The 14,166-nt window shown below is 34.4% G+C and overlaps 2 protein-coding genes and 1 long non-coding RNA gene across 5 annotated transcripts in view; 2 read left to right on the forward strand and 1 right to left on the reverse strand.

The window, feature by feature from the left end:
* Window positions 1-4,827, forward strand: part of LOC119480377 (E3 ubiquitin-protein ligase RNF31-like) — a 26,725-nt gene extending 21,898 nt beyond the window's left edge. Inside the window, exons 19-24 of the mRNA XM_037756533.1 lie at window positions 563-675; window positions 894-1,007; window positions 2,148-2,196; window positions 2,535-2,631; window positions 3,012-3,177; window positions 4,334-4,827. Coding sequence (XP_037612461.1) covers window positions 563-675; window positions 894-1,007; window positions 2,148-2,196; window positions 2,535-2,631; window positions 3,012-3,177; window positions 4,334-4,381 — 587 coding nt within the window. The 3' untranslated portion in view covers window positions 4,382-4,827. The remainder of the gene's footprint in view (window positions 1-562; window positions 676-893; window positions 1,008-2,147; window positions 2,197-2,534; window positions 2,632-3,011; window positions 3,178-4,333) is intronic.
* On the reverse strand, window positions 2,264-7,604 carry LOC119480392. The gene is made up of 4 exons (XR_005204908.1): window positions 7,581-7,604; window positions 7,305-7,507; window positions 6,485-6,601; window positions 2,264-3,353 (listed from the first exon to the last, which is right to left on the reverse strand). It is a non-coding gene; the product is annotated as an uncharacterized LOC119480392 (long non-coding RNA).
* Window positions 7,345-14,166, forward strand: part of irf9 (interferon regulatory factor 9) — an 18,205-nt gene continuing 11,383 nt past the window's right edge. For 2 of the 3 annotated variants that reach the window (XM_037756539.1, XM_037756541.1), the window contains exons 1-4: window positions 7,345-7,436; window positions 8,693-8,762; window positions 9,599-9,721; window positions 9,809-9,989. In XM_037756539.1, coding sequence (XP_037612467.1) covers window positions 8,706-8,762; window positions 9,599-9,721; window positions 9,809-9,989 — 361 coding nt within the window. In that variant the 5' untranslated portion in view covers window positions 7,345-7,436; window positions 8,693-8,705. The remainder of the gene's footprint in view (window positions 7,437-8,692; window positions 8,763-9,598; window positions 9,722-9,808; window positions 9,990-14,166) is intronic. The other variant, XM_037756540.1, reaches the window with a different exon arrangement.

Raw genomic sequence — 14,166 nt, forward strand, 5'->3', positions numbered from 1 at the left:
GTGAACAGACGCACCTAGAGCTGTCTGAACAGCGCCTGATTCACACAATGGTGCGATTTGTGTCTGATCAGAAGAGTCTTCTATTAGTTTTCCACCTCCGATGAAGAGCAGCCGCTTCTCAAGCCTAAGGGCCCTATTTTAACCATTATATGCTATTTCAGCATATAATTATTAAATAATGTTTATAATAAAGTAATAACTTTTGAAGTAAATATCGGGGTAATTTGGCAAACAAATTCCAAAAAGGTTACTTACTAATTATCACCTAATTACCATGAAATTTGCGGACCTGTGAAATGAAGTGTTTCCAGGCTTTTTAATATATTTCCTTCCTCGTTGCCACATGTTTAGTATTTTTGAGTGCCTGGATTGATTTTTTTTCTCTGTTTTCCGAAGAGCACCCGATACCTTTTTGCCTTACAGTTGAATTCACAAGAGCAACCAGCTATCTCTCTTTCCAAATCCAAACTTTAAGTACAGTACTTGAGTAAATGTACTTAGTTATCACTGGTTAAATAGTTTGGAATAAATAGATTTACCAGTATGTGGTGTCCTCTTGCAGCCTGTCCTAGCTGCAGGTTCCAGTACGCTCTGACGAAAGGCGGCTGCATACACTTCAGCTGCTTCCAGTGCCGGTACCAGTTCTGCAGCGGCTGCAACAACCCCTACCACAAGGTGAGGTAATCCAGAGAGAGGTTCTGAAGGTTTCTGACCTTCTGACATATGGAAATTTCAGCATAAATTTTAGCATTAAACAATATGCTCAAATCATAAGATGTCAAACTGCAGCCCAACAGTTGTCAGTGTTTCAGTGTGTCAGTGTGTCAACGTGCTGACTTGACTACGACTTGTATTTGTTGTATTTGCTGTATTTGTTTTGTTCTCTCTTGCAGACGGTTTGTAAGACGCCTCAGTGCGGTTACACCGGTCTACATGCTCATCACCCCCGGGACTGTCTCTTCTACCTCAGAGACTGGGAGCCGCCCAGATTACAGGCCCTGCTACAGGTTTGTTTTGTCTCATGTTTTGTCATAATAGCTGTATTTTTTTATTGTTGGAATGGTTAATAATAATAAGGACAAAGTTGGATTGTTGATTATTTTGTGATTAGAAAGACCACCACTATTGTGAATGTACAGTCATCAAATACCTTTACGGTAAATTATGCTTTGAATTATGGCTGTCAATCGATTCAAATATTTAATCGTGATTAATCGCACAGTTTTTTATCTGTTCAAAATGAACCTTAAAGGGAGATTTGTCAAGTATTTAATCCTCTTATCAATATCGGAGTGGACAAATATGCTGCTTTATGTAAATATATGTATATATTTATTATTGTAAATCAATCAACAACACAAAACAATGACAGATATTGTCCAGAAACCCTCGCAGGTACTGCATTTAGCATAAACAACAGCTGTCAGTGTGTCAGTGTGCTGACTTGACTATGATTTGCCCCAAACAGTTTTTCCTCGCCAAAATTTAGCACATGTTTGGAGCGTTATTTAACCTCCTTCGCAACAGGCTATTTTTAAATTTATTTTTGCATTCATTTTTTTATTTATTTTATATTTTTAAATGTGTGTATTTATTGCTGCATTTATTTATTTACTTATGCACGATTTTCCCTTTGCATTTCACCCCTTATTTATTTCCCCAAACTTTATTTATTCTTTTCTTAATACATTTCTTTGAACATTTGTATTTATATTTCTACATGCAATAAATGCAAAAATAAATTAATTTAAAAGTTATTAAAAATAAATATAAAAATAAATAAAAGGGAAAATTAAACAGAAGAGTAGATAAATAACTAAATTAATACAAAGATAAATAGCCCAACAGGCAACAACAGCTGTCAGTGTGTCAGTGTGCTGACTTGACTATGACTTGCCCCAAACTGCATGTGATTATCATAACGTGTGCATGTCAATTTAGTGTAAGTTTGGAGCGTTATTTAACCTCCTTTGCAACAAGCTAGTATGACATGGTTGGTACCGATGGATTCATCAGGTTTTCTAGTTTCATATGATACCAGTATCTTCACTCTAACTTTGAAGCTGAACCCGCTACGACCTCCGTAAGATCGATTGCGTAATGGTAAATTAATGTAACTGTTCTTCATTTTCTTTTTCTCTCCTCAGAGGAGCGGTGTGGAGTTCAACACAGATCCTTCTAATGGAACTCAATCTGGTAAAACTCATCTAACTCTGTCTCATCACATTCAGGAAGAAAAGAAATAGAAAATATGATATTTAAATACTTCCTTTTATTGCCTCAGGCTTCAAACACATCCTGGAATTCCTGGAAAAACCTGGAATCCAGAGAAAAGTTGAATAAGATTTAGTTAACTGAATTCATAAAGTTGAAATCTAGATTTGATGGCAACGTTTTTGAGAAACTTTTCTAAAACAATTTAACATGAAAGTAAACATTTTAATCTCTAAATCCATGAGTATGTATTTTCTTTTTTTCTTTAAAAGTGTGGATTTTGCCGATCATTTGACTTTGTTCTCTCCTCTGTAACACAGAAGCTTGTTGTGTGATGGAGCAGAAAGATGAAGCAGGTCAGCAGATTGATTCACCGTGTGGCCTCCAAACACAGCCGGGACAAGCTGGACTCTGCGAGTGAGTGTCTGACTGCTGTAGATATTCTAATAGTTCATTCTCTCATTCTCATAGTATGGTAAAAAAATAAAAATGTATATAGTATGTCAAAAAAAGTCATGTCGAAACATTTTATGTAAAAAAAAGTCATAGTATAGAATGTCGAAAAATGTTATGAAAAAAAGTCAATGAATACTATGTCGAAATTTTTTATGGAAAAAAAGTCATAGTATAGTTTGTCAAAAAATTTCAAGAAAAAAAGTCATAGTATCGTATGTCGAAATATTTTATGGAAAAGAAGTTATAGTATGTATGTCGAAAAAAAGTCAGGAGACAGTGTGCCTGCTAACCCTAACACATTTCTAAGTGTAGTCTTTAACAAAGGGTCTGTGTTTGTGCAGGAAGCACTACAGGGAGTACCTGGTGAGTCTGATAAACGCCCACTCTCTGGACCCCTCTCCCCTCTACGAGGCCAACGAGCTGACCCGGGCCTCTGAGAGGTACCAGGTGGACACGCAGAGAGGAGAGAGCGAGGACGACAACGTTTACCACGCTCGACTTCTCAAGGTCAGATACATTTGGTTTTGATTGTGCGGCTCTGGGGGCTGCAGGGATCCTGGCCCCTTCCCCCCCCGCCTCTCTCTCTCTCGCCACACTGGCAAGATGCTCTTTAGCAAGCCACTAATCTGGTTTATTGCAGCCGAGGATCTTTGCACCTACTCTTCTGTCTCTTTTCACGGTACCTTCAAAAGAAAGCAGAAATGTTAAATGCAATGAAGAAAGCAGTCGTCCTCTTTAGTCAACAAAACAGTAATTCTAATGTCAGGTCACACTATACATATTAGATTTACTTCCTAACATTTTCAGTGACACTTTTTCTGTGTATCTATTAGGGCTGTCAAAGTGAATGCGATAACGCGTTAACGCGTTAACGCATTAACACAATCGATCTTTGGGAGGTTGTTTCAGGCTACCATGTCATACTAGCTTGTAATGAAGGAGGTTAAATAACGCTCCAAACTTACGCTAAATTTGGTGAGGAAAAACTGTCATGTCCATTTTCAAAGGGGTCCTCTGACCTCCAGATATGTGAATGTGTGAGGGCTTTTGTCCAAAAAAATGTCAGAAAAATGTCTGAACAAAAGTCAGAAAAATGTCAGAAAACAAAATCTGAAAAATGTCGAAAGAAAGTCCCAAAAATGTTTTAAAAAGTTCCAAATAGTCTAAAAAAAAGTCAAAATATCCCAAAAAATTTGAAAAATATCTGAACAAAAGTCAGAAAAATGTCCAAAAATTTGAAAAATGTCTTAAAAATTTCAGAAAAAAAAAATCTGAAAAAAGTCGAAAGAAAGTCCCCAAAACGTTTAAAAAAGTTCCAAATAGTCTAAAAAAAGTCAGAAAAATGTCAGAAAATGTAAAAAAAAAAAAAAAAGTCAGAATAATGTCCAATAAAAAGTCTGAAAATTGAAAAAAGTCAGAAAAATACCAGCTTGTAGTGAAGGAGGTTAAATAACGCTCCAAACTTATGCTAAATTTTGTCGAAGAAAAACTGTCATGGTCACTTTCAAAGGGGTCCCTTGACCTCTGACCTCTGACCTCCCTAATATGTAGATTTTCTTGTGAATTTCAGTGCAATGTCTTTATACATACGGTCATGTATGTTGTTTTATTCTGTAATGTTTAAGATTAAGGACTCGACGTCTGTTTGTTTTTTTACCTACAGAAACTAATGGAGGTCCCTCTTGGAGAGAAAGTTCCTCGAAACAAATGAAAGGTTCCTGATAGAACGTCAGCGGCCTCCAGAAATCATCTTAAAGTCGCTTCATCGAACACGGAAGTTCACTCAAGTTGATTTCTGTCTGTTTTTTAGTTCTCACAGTTGAAGGTTCAACGCCTTCTGTCCTTGTTGATCATCTTGATAAACTGATCACGATGGAATGAATCTGTTGGTTTATTTGTGATTCTCATCTCAGTTTTATGATCGATCGATCATTGATTGAAAAAAAAAGCTTCTCTTTGGAAATGTATGTTTTATAATGTCTATCTCACAGGAATGTAGCAATATGGGGTCAAATGATATAAATAAATACAGAGAAATTAAGTTTAAGGGGTAAAAGTAAAGATATTTTATCAGACTGTTTAGATTTTCTGCTGTCAGTTTGGCTTTATATATATATGATGGATGAATTAATAAATAATCTGATTATTCTGAAACGTGGATGAACTCATTATTAAAAGTCCATTAAATCAACCCGTTATATTTTTCTCTAAAATCATTTGATGTCTTTTATTATTTTATGTAACACTTAACACAGTTTATTACTAATATATTAACATTATTATTACTAATACCTTAACATTATTATTATTACTAATACTTTAACATTATAAACATTATTGCTAATATGTTAACATTATTAATATTATTACTAATACATTTGCGTTATATTACCAGTACATTAACATTATTGTTAAAATTATTAACATTATTAATAATTAACGTTATATTCCTGATACATCAACATTATTACTGTTAAAATTATTAACATTTTACTAATACATTTACAATATTACTAATAATTAACGTTATATTGCTAATGCATTAACATTAATAACATTACTAATACTAATACATTAACGTTATATACATCATTTTATATTGCTAATGTGTTAACATTATTAACATTATTCCTAATATATTAACCTTATCAACATTATTGCTAATACAGTTTATTAAAGTTTTTGTTAAATACTTGTTGGTGTACTTTTACACTGCATGGAGCAGTGGTGGAATGCATTAATATTAACTATTAAGTACTGTACTTAAGGATTGTGTGGTACTTGTATTTGAGTATTTACATTTTCTACTACTTAATACTTAAACTCTGATACAATTCAGAATGAAATGTACTTTGTACTCATCTACATTTGTTTTAAAATTACTATTGAATTATTTATTACTTTGTCCTTAAAAATATCACAAAATATTATATATATTATATTAATATTATATAATAATATCAGCTATTTTAATTACAGGAAAACTCCTTTAAGGGAATATTAGGAGGATCGTGGGCGTTAATATTAAAGCAAAAAATAGTAGTTGAGGAACTTTAATTATCAGAAACACGACAAAGTAATTACTTAATAGACTGAATGTAATAGGATGAATTAATGGGTATTATTTTTATATTAATAACCCTGAAATAAGGCAAAAAGGTGTTTAAAATCCTTTGAATATTAGAGATTACAGGAATATTCTGTTTCTGTTTTTTTTATTTAACTTAAATTTTATTTTATTTATGTAATTTGTATTATCTTTTTGATTTTACTTATTTTATTTTACTAAATGTATCCTAGTTTATTGTTATTCTACCGGGCACTGGTGCTAGAAATAGTACTTTTTATTTTATACACTTGACTTGTCGTAATTTTGAGTAATCTCTGGCACAAGAATTTCCTGATCTAATCTTATCTCGCAAAAACATTTATTTTATTGTATTTATCCAATATTTAACTGAAAAGGCCTCACTGAGATTAAATATATATTTTTTTTTTCCAAAAGTCCTGCATTGAAAATATTACTTAAAGTACAAAAAGTTAAATTATTCATGATGCAGAATGTCCCATATCAGAATATTGGATTATAATTATTGGTGCATTAATGTGTTAATCACTTTAAAGGTGGAGCTCATTTTAATGACTTTATATACTGCTGGGTAGTTTAATCTATAATAATACATCATTTATTAGTTTTAATGATCTAAATCTGCAAAGTAAGCATTAAAAAGTACAGTATTTCCCTCTGAGATGTAGTGGAGTAGACGTAGACCGTAGCAGAAAATAGAAATATTCAAGTAAAGTAAAAACTCACCAGCTGTGAGGCGGCGTCTTCCGTCTTTATCTGCTTGACCTGAATGACATCGCTGCTCCTCTTCCTCTTCCACTTCCTCATCCTCATCCTCCTCTTGGTGACTTTAACTCTGCATTTCTTTTCAGGAACCACCACACCTAAACTCAAAATACTAAACGTCAATTATGTGATCAGTAAAAAATGAAAATACTCAAGTGAAGTACAAGTACCTCAAAATTGTACAAAAGTACAAAGTAAATGTACTTTCCACCACTACAGCCCAATAACATAAAAGAGATAAGCTATGGCATAATTTAATTAATAATTAAATATGGAAAATAAAGACATTAAGAGCAGTGGTGGAATGTAACTAAGTACATTTACTCAAGTACTGTACTTTGTAAAAGTAGTGAGAAATGTTCATCACAATGACCCAGAGCCCAAAGTGACACCTTCACAATGTTAGTTTAGTCAAAACCTCAACATTAACATTAACATTATTACTAAAAAAATAATATATAAACATTATTACTAAAACATTAACATTATTATTACTAATGCATTTACATTATCATTAATAATTTAACATTATTAACATTAATACTAATACATTAAAATTATTACTAATATCTTAACATTATTGACATTATTACTAATACATTATTATTAACATTATTACTGATACGTTAACATTATGATTAATAAATTAACATTATTAACATTATTACTAATACATTTAAATTATTAACATTATTATGATGTGTGTGTGTGCGTGTGCGTGTGTGCGTGTGTGTGTGTGTGTGTGTGCGTCCGTTGTCGCCCCCTGGCGGCCAACACTCACATCACTTCCTTAAAGTCACGTGACTTCTGGGAAAAGGCTCGTCTGCTGAGAGGAGGCAGAAACACGCACACACACACACACTCATATACAACACACTCAGTCTGCAGCCGCCGCGGAGGAAACAGAACCGAGGTAAACGAAACTCAACTCTACTTCCTTAAACTAACACCTTAACATCTATATTTAAATACAACATTACCAACCTGTAACAGCTACTAAACTCTACTTCCTTAAACTAACACCTTAACATCTATATTTAAATACAACATTACCAACCTTTAGACAGTAACAGCTACAGCTCACTGTGACTCTGTTCCTGCGACCACACTCACTAAACTCAGGATGACAGGTTCTGTTTAGAGAGATCTTGATTATCGTCTCGACTGGAGATCAAACTGAACACGAGTCTTAAATCGATATATTCATTTAATCAAATAAACGTTTAGACATTTAGATGTTATGTTTTATTTTATTGTGTTGTTGTTGTTGTTTGTGCAGATATTGATTATGAATAAAGTGTTATTGAAGTGTCAGAGGAGGAGGAGCCTGTTGCGACATGGAGCTGATATCTGATGCTGCTTTATCATGAGTGTGTTGTTTATGATGTCTGTGTGTGTGTGTGTGTGTGTGTGTGTTGTAAATGATGTGTGTGTGTGTGTGTGTGTGTGTGTTGTAAATGATGTGTGTGTGTGTGTGTGTGTGTGTGTGTGTGTTGTATATGGTGTGTGTGTGTGTGTGTGTGTTGTTTATGATGTGTGTGTGTGTGTTGTAAATGATGTGTGTGTGTGTGTGTGTGTGTGTGTGTGTGTATGTGTGTTGTTTATGATGTGTGTGTGTGTGTTGTATATGATGTGTGAGTGTGTGTGTGCGTTATTTATAATGTATGTGTGTGTGTGTGTGTGTGTGTTGTATATGATGTGTGTGTGCGTGTGTGTGTGTTGTTTATGATGTGTGTGTGTGTGTGTGTTGTATATGATGTGTGTGTGTGTGTTGTTTATGATGTGTGTGTGTGTGTGTGTGTGTTATTTATAATGTGTGTGTGTGTGTGTGTGTGTGTGTTGTTTATGATGTGTGTGTGTGTGTGTGTGTGTTATTTATAATGTGTGTGTGTGTGTGTGTGTGTGTGTGTGTGTGTGTGTGTGTTGTTTATGATGTTGTTTATTGTGTTGTTGTTTGTGCAGATACTTCTTATGAATAAAGTGTTATTGAAGTGTCCGAGGAGGAGGCGTGTTGTAACATGGATCTAATGCTTGTTTATTGTCTGTGTGTGTCTGTCTGTGTGTCTTTGTGTGTGTGTCTCTGTGTGTGTCTCTCTGTGTGTGTCTCTGTGTGTGTCTGTCTGTGTGTGTCTGTCTGTGTGTCTCTGTGTGTGTGTCTGGTGTTTTCAGTCTTTCAGGAGTCATGGCTGCAGGGAGAATACGCTCCACGCGCAGACTGCGCTCGTGGATCGTCGAACAGGTGTGTGTGTGTGTGTGTGTGTGTGTGTGTGTGTGTGTGTGTGTGTGTGTGTGAGGGAGATGAGGGAGGGGTTGAGGAAGAGAGGAAGGGAGGGAGGAGAAAGGAAAGGGAAAGATAGTCACAACATGCTCTCTAGTGACATTAAACAAACCTCTACATTATTACAAAAACATTAACATCATTAACATTATTATTAATACATTAATATTATTATTAATACATTAACAACATAACATTATTATTAATACATTAACAACATAATATTATTATTAACACATTAACATTATTAGATGGAAAATCAGCAACCATGAAATATTTCTGTATGAAAAAATTACTTTTATGATTCGATTAACAGAATATTAATTGTCATCTAATTAACGGTTTCAGCTGTGATTTTATGTTTTCATGTTTTTGTGTGCAGAAAATGTTGATTTTTAAAGTAACTAAGTAGTTTTATTGATAGAAAACCTGAAGGGTTGATTCATTTCATTATCAACTAATCTGCCAAATTATTTTCCGGATTAGTTTATTGGTGTATAAAATGTGAAATTATATATTTTTTAAAAATACAGTAAAATATTCAGTTTACAATGCAAACAGCAGCAAATCCTCACCTTTTAGAAACTAGAACAATTAAATAACTAATTATCAAAATGGATTAATTTTCTGTTGATAGATTAATCGGCAAGTTAGACCTGATATTTATTGATAATGTTATATTTGCATCTTTACTGCCTTATAGTATAGATATATTTGTTTAGGGGAGTATTATAATTAAGTATAAATTGTATTAATTGTAATTAAACTCCGTTGTTGTGTGTGTTTGGCTGCTGCAGGTCAGCAGTGGGAAATACGCTGGGCTGATGTGGGACGACGACGACAAAACCATGTTCCGCATCCCGTGGAAACACGCAGGGAAACAGGACTTCCGTAAAGACGAGGACGGCGCCATCTTCAAGGTCAAGATGCGTTTTTAGAGTCTCTGAAACGGCATAAAAACTGAAGCGGAGGTTGACCTTTTTCATGACCTCTCCTGTCCTCCGCAGGCGTGGGCCGAGTATAAAGGCAAGCTGACGGACGGGGATCTGGACAACCCGGCCTCCTGGAAGACCCGTCTGCGCTGCGCCCTCAACAAGAGTCCAGAGTTCACGGAGGTGATGGAGCGAGCCCAGCTGGACATCTCGGAGCCCTACAAGGTCTACCGCCTGGTGCCCATCAGCGAGCAGGGTGAGCCTCAAACACACCTCACACACACTACTTAGATTTACAGACTTCCTGCTACACCGGGGGGGGGTGGAAATTAAGATTTCAGGCAAGCAAAAGAGGAGAACGCTGTTTTAATTTGGCTTGTGGTGAGTTACATATTAAGTGTTTCAGTCAGTTGATCTGCTCCAAACAGACTCTCCACTGTTGCTAAAACATGAGGTCGTTTGAGTAAACTCAAAACATCATCACGAACAGAATATGCAAAACATAGACTCCTTTTCTTCGCCTCTTTGCATCAACTTTGTATGTAATCGCGCCGCGTGTGAACGCACCATCAGAGTTTGTTGACTGTTGGTCGAACAAAACAAGACGCTTGAAGCTCTGAGAAAGTGTGATTTCACTACTAGACAGATTCATTTATAATGAAACGTGAATGTCACACGGCAGCTTCGCGTGATGAGAAAGCAAACTTACCTTTCAGTTGATGTCAACGTCTCCTTCGTCCAAGCACCGTCCAGATCCAGAACATGACCAGAGCTGGCGTGCAAACTGTATAAAGACACAATCAAAGTCCACAAATCAGTGGTTTTAAGTCGCGCTGGCCGATAATTCAATATGACTTTTTTTGTCCGACATTTTTCAGATCTTTTTTTTAGATCTTTTTTTTCAGACTTTTTTTTCAGACTTTTTCAGATTTTTTTTTTCAGACTTTTTTTCAGACTTTTTTTTCAGACTTTTTTCAGATTTTTTTTTCAGACTTTTCAGATTTTTTTTTTCAGACTTTTTTCAGATCTTTTTTTTCAGACATTTTTTTAGATCTTTTTTTCAGACTTTTTTCAGATCTTTCTTTTCAAACTTTTTTTTCAGACATTTTTCAGACTTTTTTTCAGATCTTTTTTTTCAGACTTTTTTTCAGACTTTTTTTTCAGACTTTTTTTTCAGACTTTTTCAGATTTTTTTTTTCAGACTTTTTTTCAGACTTTTTTCAGATCTTTCTTTTCAAACTTTTTTTTCAGACATTTTTCAGACTTTTTTCAGATCTTTTTTTTTCAGACTTTTTTTCAGACTTTTTCAGATCTTTTTTTTCAGACTTTTTCAGATTTTTTTTTTCAGACTTTTTTTTCAGACTTTTTTCAGATTTTTTTTTAGATCTTTTTTTAGATCTTTTTTTTCAGACTTTTTTTCAGACTTTTTTCAGATCTTTCTTTTCAAACTTTTTTTTCAGACATTTTTCAGACATTTTTCAGACTTTTTTTCAGATCTTTTTTTTCAGACTTTTTTTTCAGAATTTTTCAGATTTTTTTTTTCAGACTTTTTTTCAGACTTTTTTCAGATCTTTCTTTTCAAACTTTTTTTTCAGACATTTTTCAGACTTTTTTTCAGATCTTTTTTTTCAGACTTTTTTTCAGAATTTTTCAGATTTTTTTTTTCAGACTTTTTTTCAGACTTTTTTCAGATCTTTCTTTTCAAACTTTTTTTTCAGACATTTTTCAGACTTTTTTTCAGATCTTTTTTTTCAGACTTTTTTTCAGACTTTTTCAGATTTTTTTTTTCAGACTTTTTTTTCAGACTTTTTCAGATCTTTTTTTTCAGACTTTTTTTTCAGACTTTTTCAGATTTTTTTTTTCAGACTTTTTTTTCAGACTTTTCAGATTTTTTTTTTCAGACTTTTTTTTCAGATCTTTTTTTTCAGACTTTTTTTCAGACTTTTTTCAGATCTTTCTTTTCAAACTTTTTTTTCAGACATTTTTCAGACATTTTTCAGACTTTTTTTCAGATCTTTTTTTTCAGACTTTTTCAGACTTTTTTTTCAGACTTTTTTTTCAGACTTTTTCAGATTTTTTTTTCAGACTTTTTTTTCAGAATTTTTCAGATTTTTGTTTTCAGACTTTTTTTTCAGATCTTTTTTTAGATCTTTTTTTTCAGACTTTTTTTCAGACTTTTTTTGGGACCTTTTTTCAGATCTTTCTTTTCAAACTTTTTTTTCAGACATTTTTCAGACTTTTTTTGGGACCTTTTTTCAGATCTTTTTTTCAGACTTTTTTCAGATCTTTTTTTTCGGACATTTATATATTATATATCGTGATACACAATTAAACACATACTAACTAAATTCTGATGGGAAATATTTTGAGGGAATATTGAATTAAGATTCCAGTTGTGTTTGAAAATAGGTTGGAGTGGAGGTGCACGAAACTTCACAGAAACAGAGCCAGGGCGAGCGTTTTTTCAAACAAGCGGCACGCCGCTCAGCCCGTTCGCTGACGCATGGAGCAGCTTAGGACGTCTTTGAGAAGACCTAAAACAATCTGATGTTCACTCGTTCACATTGCGTCCAGTTAGGAAGACGTGTTAAGGCACGGAGACGGTCACACGTGTGAAATTAAAACTTCCATTCTATGGGAGCGAAGAGGTGAAGAAACATTTGCGTCTTCTAATTGTTTTGGAGTTCAACTCTGGTGAACTTTCAGGCGAATATCGCCTCGGCAGGTGACGGTCACTCACCTGTATCCGTGTATGTGTGACCGTGCCCTTAGTACTCATGACAAAAACAACAAAAGATATGTTGACGTGAATAAATCACACAAAAAACACTGTCTATGTGTAAAGACCTTTAGAGATGAAGTAATGATTTGCCAACTGAATATGTTTTAAACCGTCTGTTTAGACGCCACCCTCTGAGCTGCAAAGTTGTTCCACAGTTTCTTTGTGTTTTGTAGACTAAATGATCAATTAGTTGCATTAATGCAATCAATTTCAGAGGTTGTAGCAGCTCAGTCTTAAAGCTAGAGTGAAGCTACTGGTCTCATATGAAACTAGAAAACCAGATGAATCCATCGGTACACACCATGTCATACTAGCTTGTAGTGAAGGAGGTTAAATAACGCTCCAAAGTTAAATTTTGGCGAGGAAAAACTGTCATGTCCATTTTCAAAGGGGTCCCTTGACCTCTGACCTCCAGATGTGTGAATGGGTTCTATGGGTACCCACGAGTCTCCCCTTTACAGGCATGCCCACTTTATGATAATCACATGCAGTTTGGGGCAAGTCATAGTCAAGTCAGCACACTGACACACTGACAGCTGTTGTTGCCTGTTGGGCTGCAGTTTGCCATGTTATGATTTGAGCATATTGTTTTATGCTAAATGCAGTACCTGTGAGGGTTTCTGGATCAATATCTGTCATCGTTTTGTGTTGTTCATTTATTTCAAATAATAAATATATACATACATTTGCATAAAGCAGCATATTAGTCCACTCCCATGTTGATAAGAGGATTAAATACCTGACTAATCTCCCTTTAAGGTTCATTTAGAACAGATAAAAATGAATAAATAAAATACTCTACATGATATGCTTCCATATGAAGTTACTAAGTTTTCAACATTAATGGAAACAACTTGACCTAAAGTCACTCTCTGAATTCATATTGTTTTATTTTAGATTAATAATAATAATTAAAATGTGTTATAGTGATTGAGAAAACAGAGATTTAGTCACTTGTGTGTCTAAAAGAGGAGATGTTTGCATGCAGCACACAGACTCACACCCCGGCCTGATGTTAAAGTACACTGATTAAACGGTTACACAATGTGCCTTTAGAAACCTCTCCTGCTCGTGTTGCAACGGACTTTCCTCCCCGTCACTCCCCATCTGGTGTTATTAGACTTATGAAAACGCCTCGTCTCCTTTTTTCCACGCTGAATCACATCCACTCTTTTTCTTCTTCTTTTGTGCTCTAAAACACTCAAATCTCTTTTTGTTTTAGTTGCACGTCTTGATTATACGATCTGTCTGCAGCTTCATGAGTAAAGCCAGTGTGATTTTAACCTCTTCACCCGGTTGCTTCCTTTTGTTTTCACTGATTTCAATACTTTTTATTTTGCTCATTTAAAGTCAAAAGAAGCTGAAAGGTGTTTAAAAACGTTGCCGTTGGATACTTGTGAATCATCACATTTAAATCTATCGACATTATTGATTCAGTTTCTCTACTGCACTTTAATATTAAAGGGTGGGTCCACTATTATGTATTCAAAGTCTAACTTTTGGTCAAAGTATGTTTTAGCGTCAAAATGCTATTTTCCCTTCGATCTTTTCTAAAAACTTGTTCCCACATGGTGACCTGATGTAGGTTTCTGCATGATGACGCTGCTACATGTACAGTATATATATATATATATATATATATATATATACG

The sequence above is a fragment of the Sebastes umbrosus genome, chromosome 21 (genome assembly GCF_015220745.1).
Source record: "Sebastes umbrosus isolate fSebUmb1 chromosome 21, fSebUmb1.pri, whole genome shotgun sequence".
In the NCBI taxonomy this organism is placed as follows: Eukaryota; Metazoa; Chordata; class Actinopteri; order Perciformes; family Sebastidae; genus Sebastes; species Sebastes umbrosus.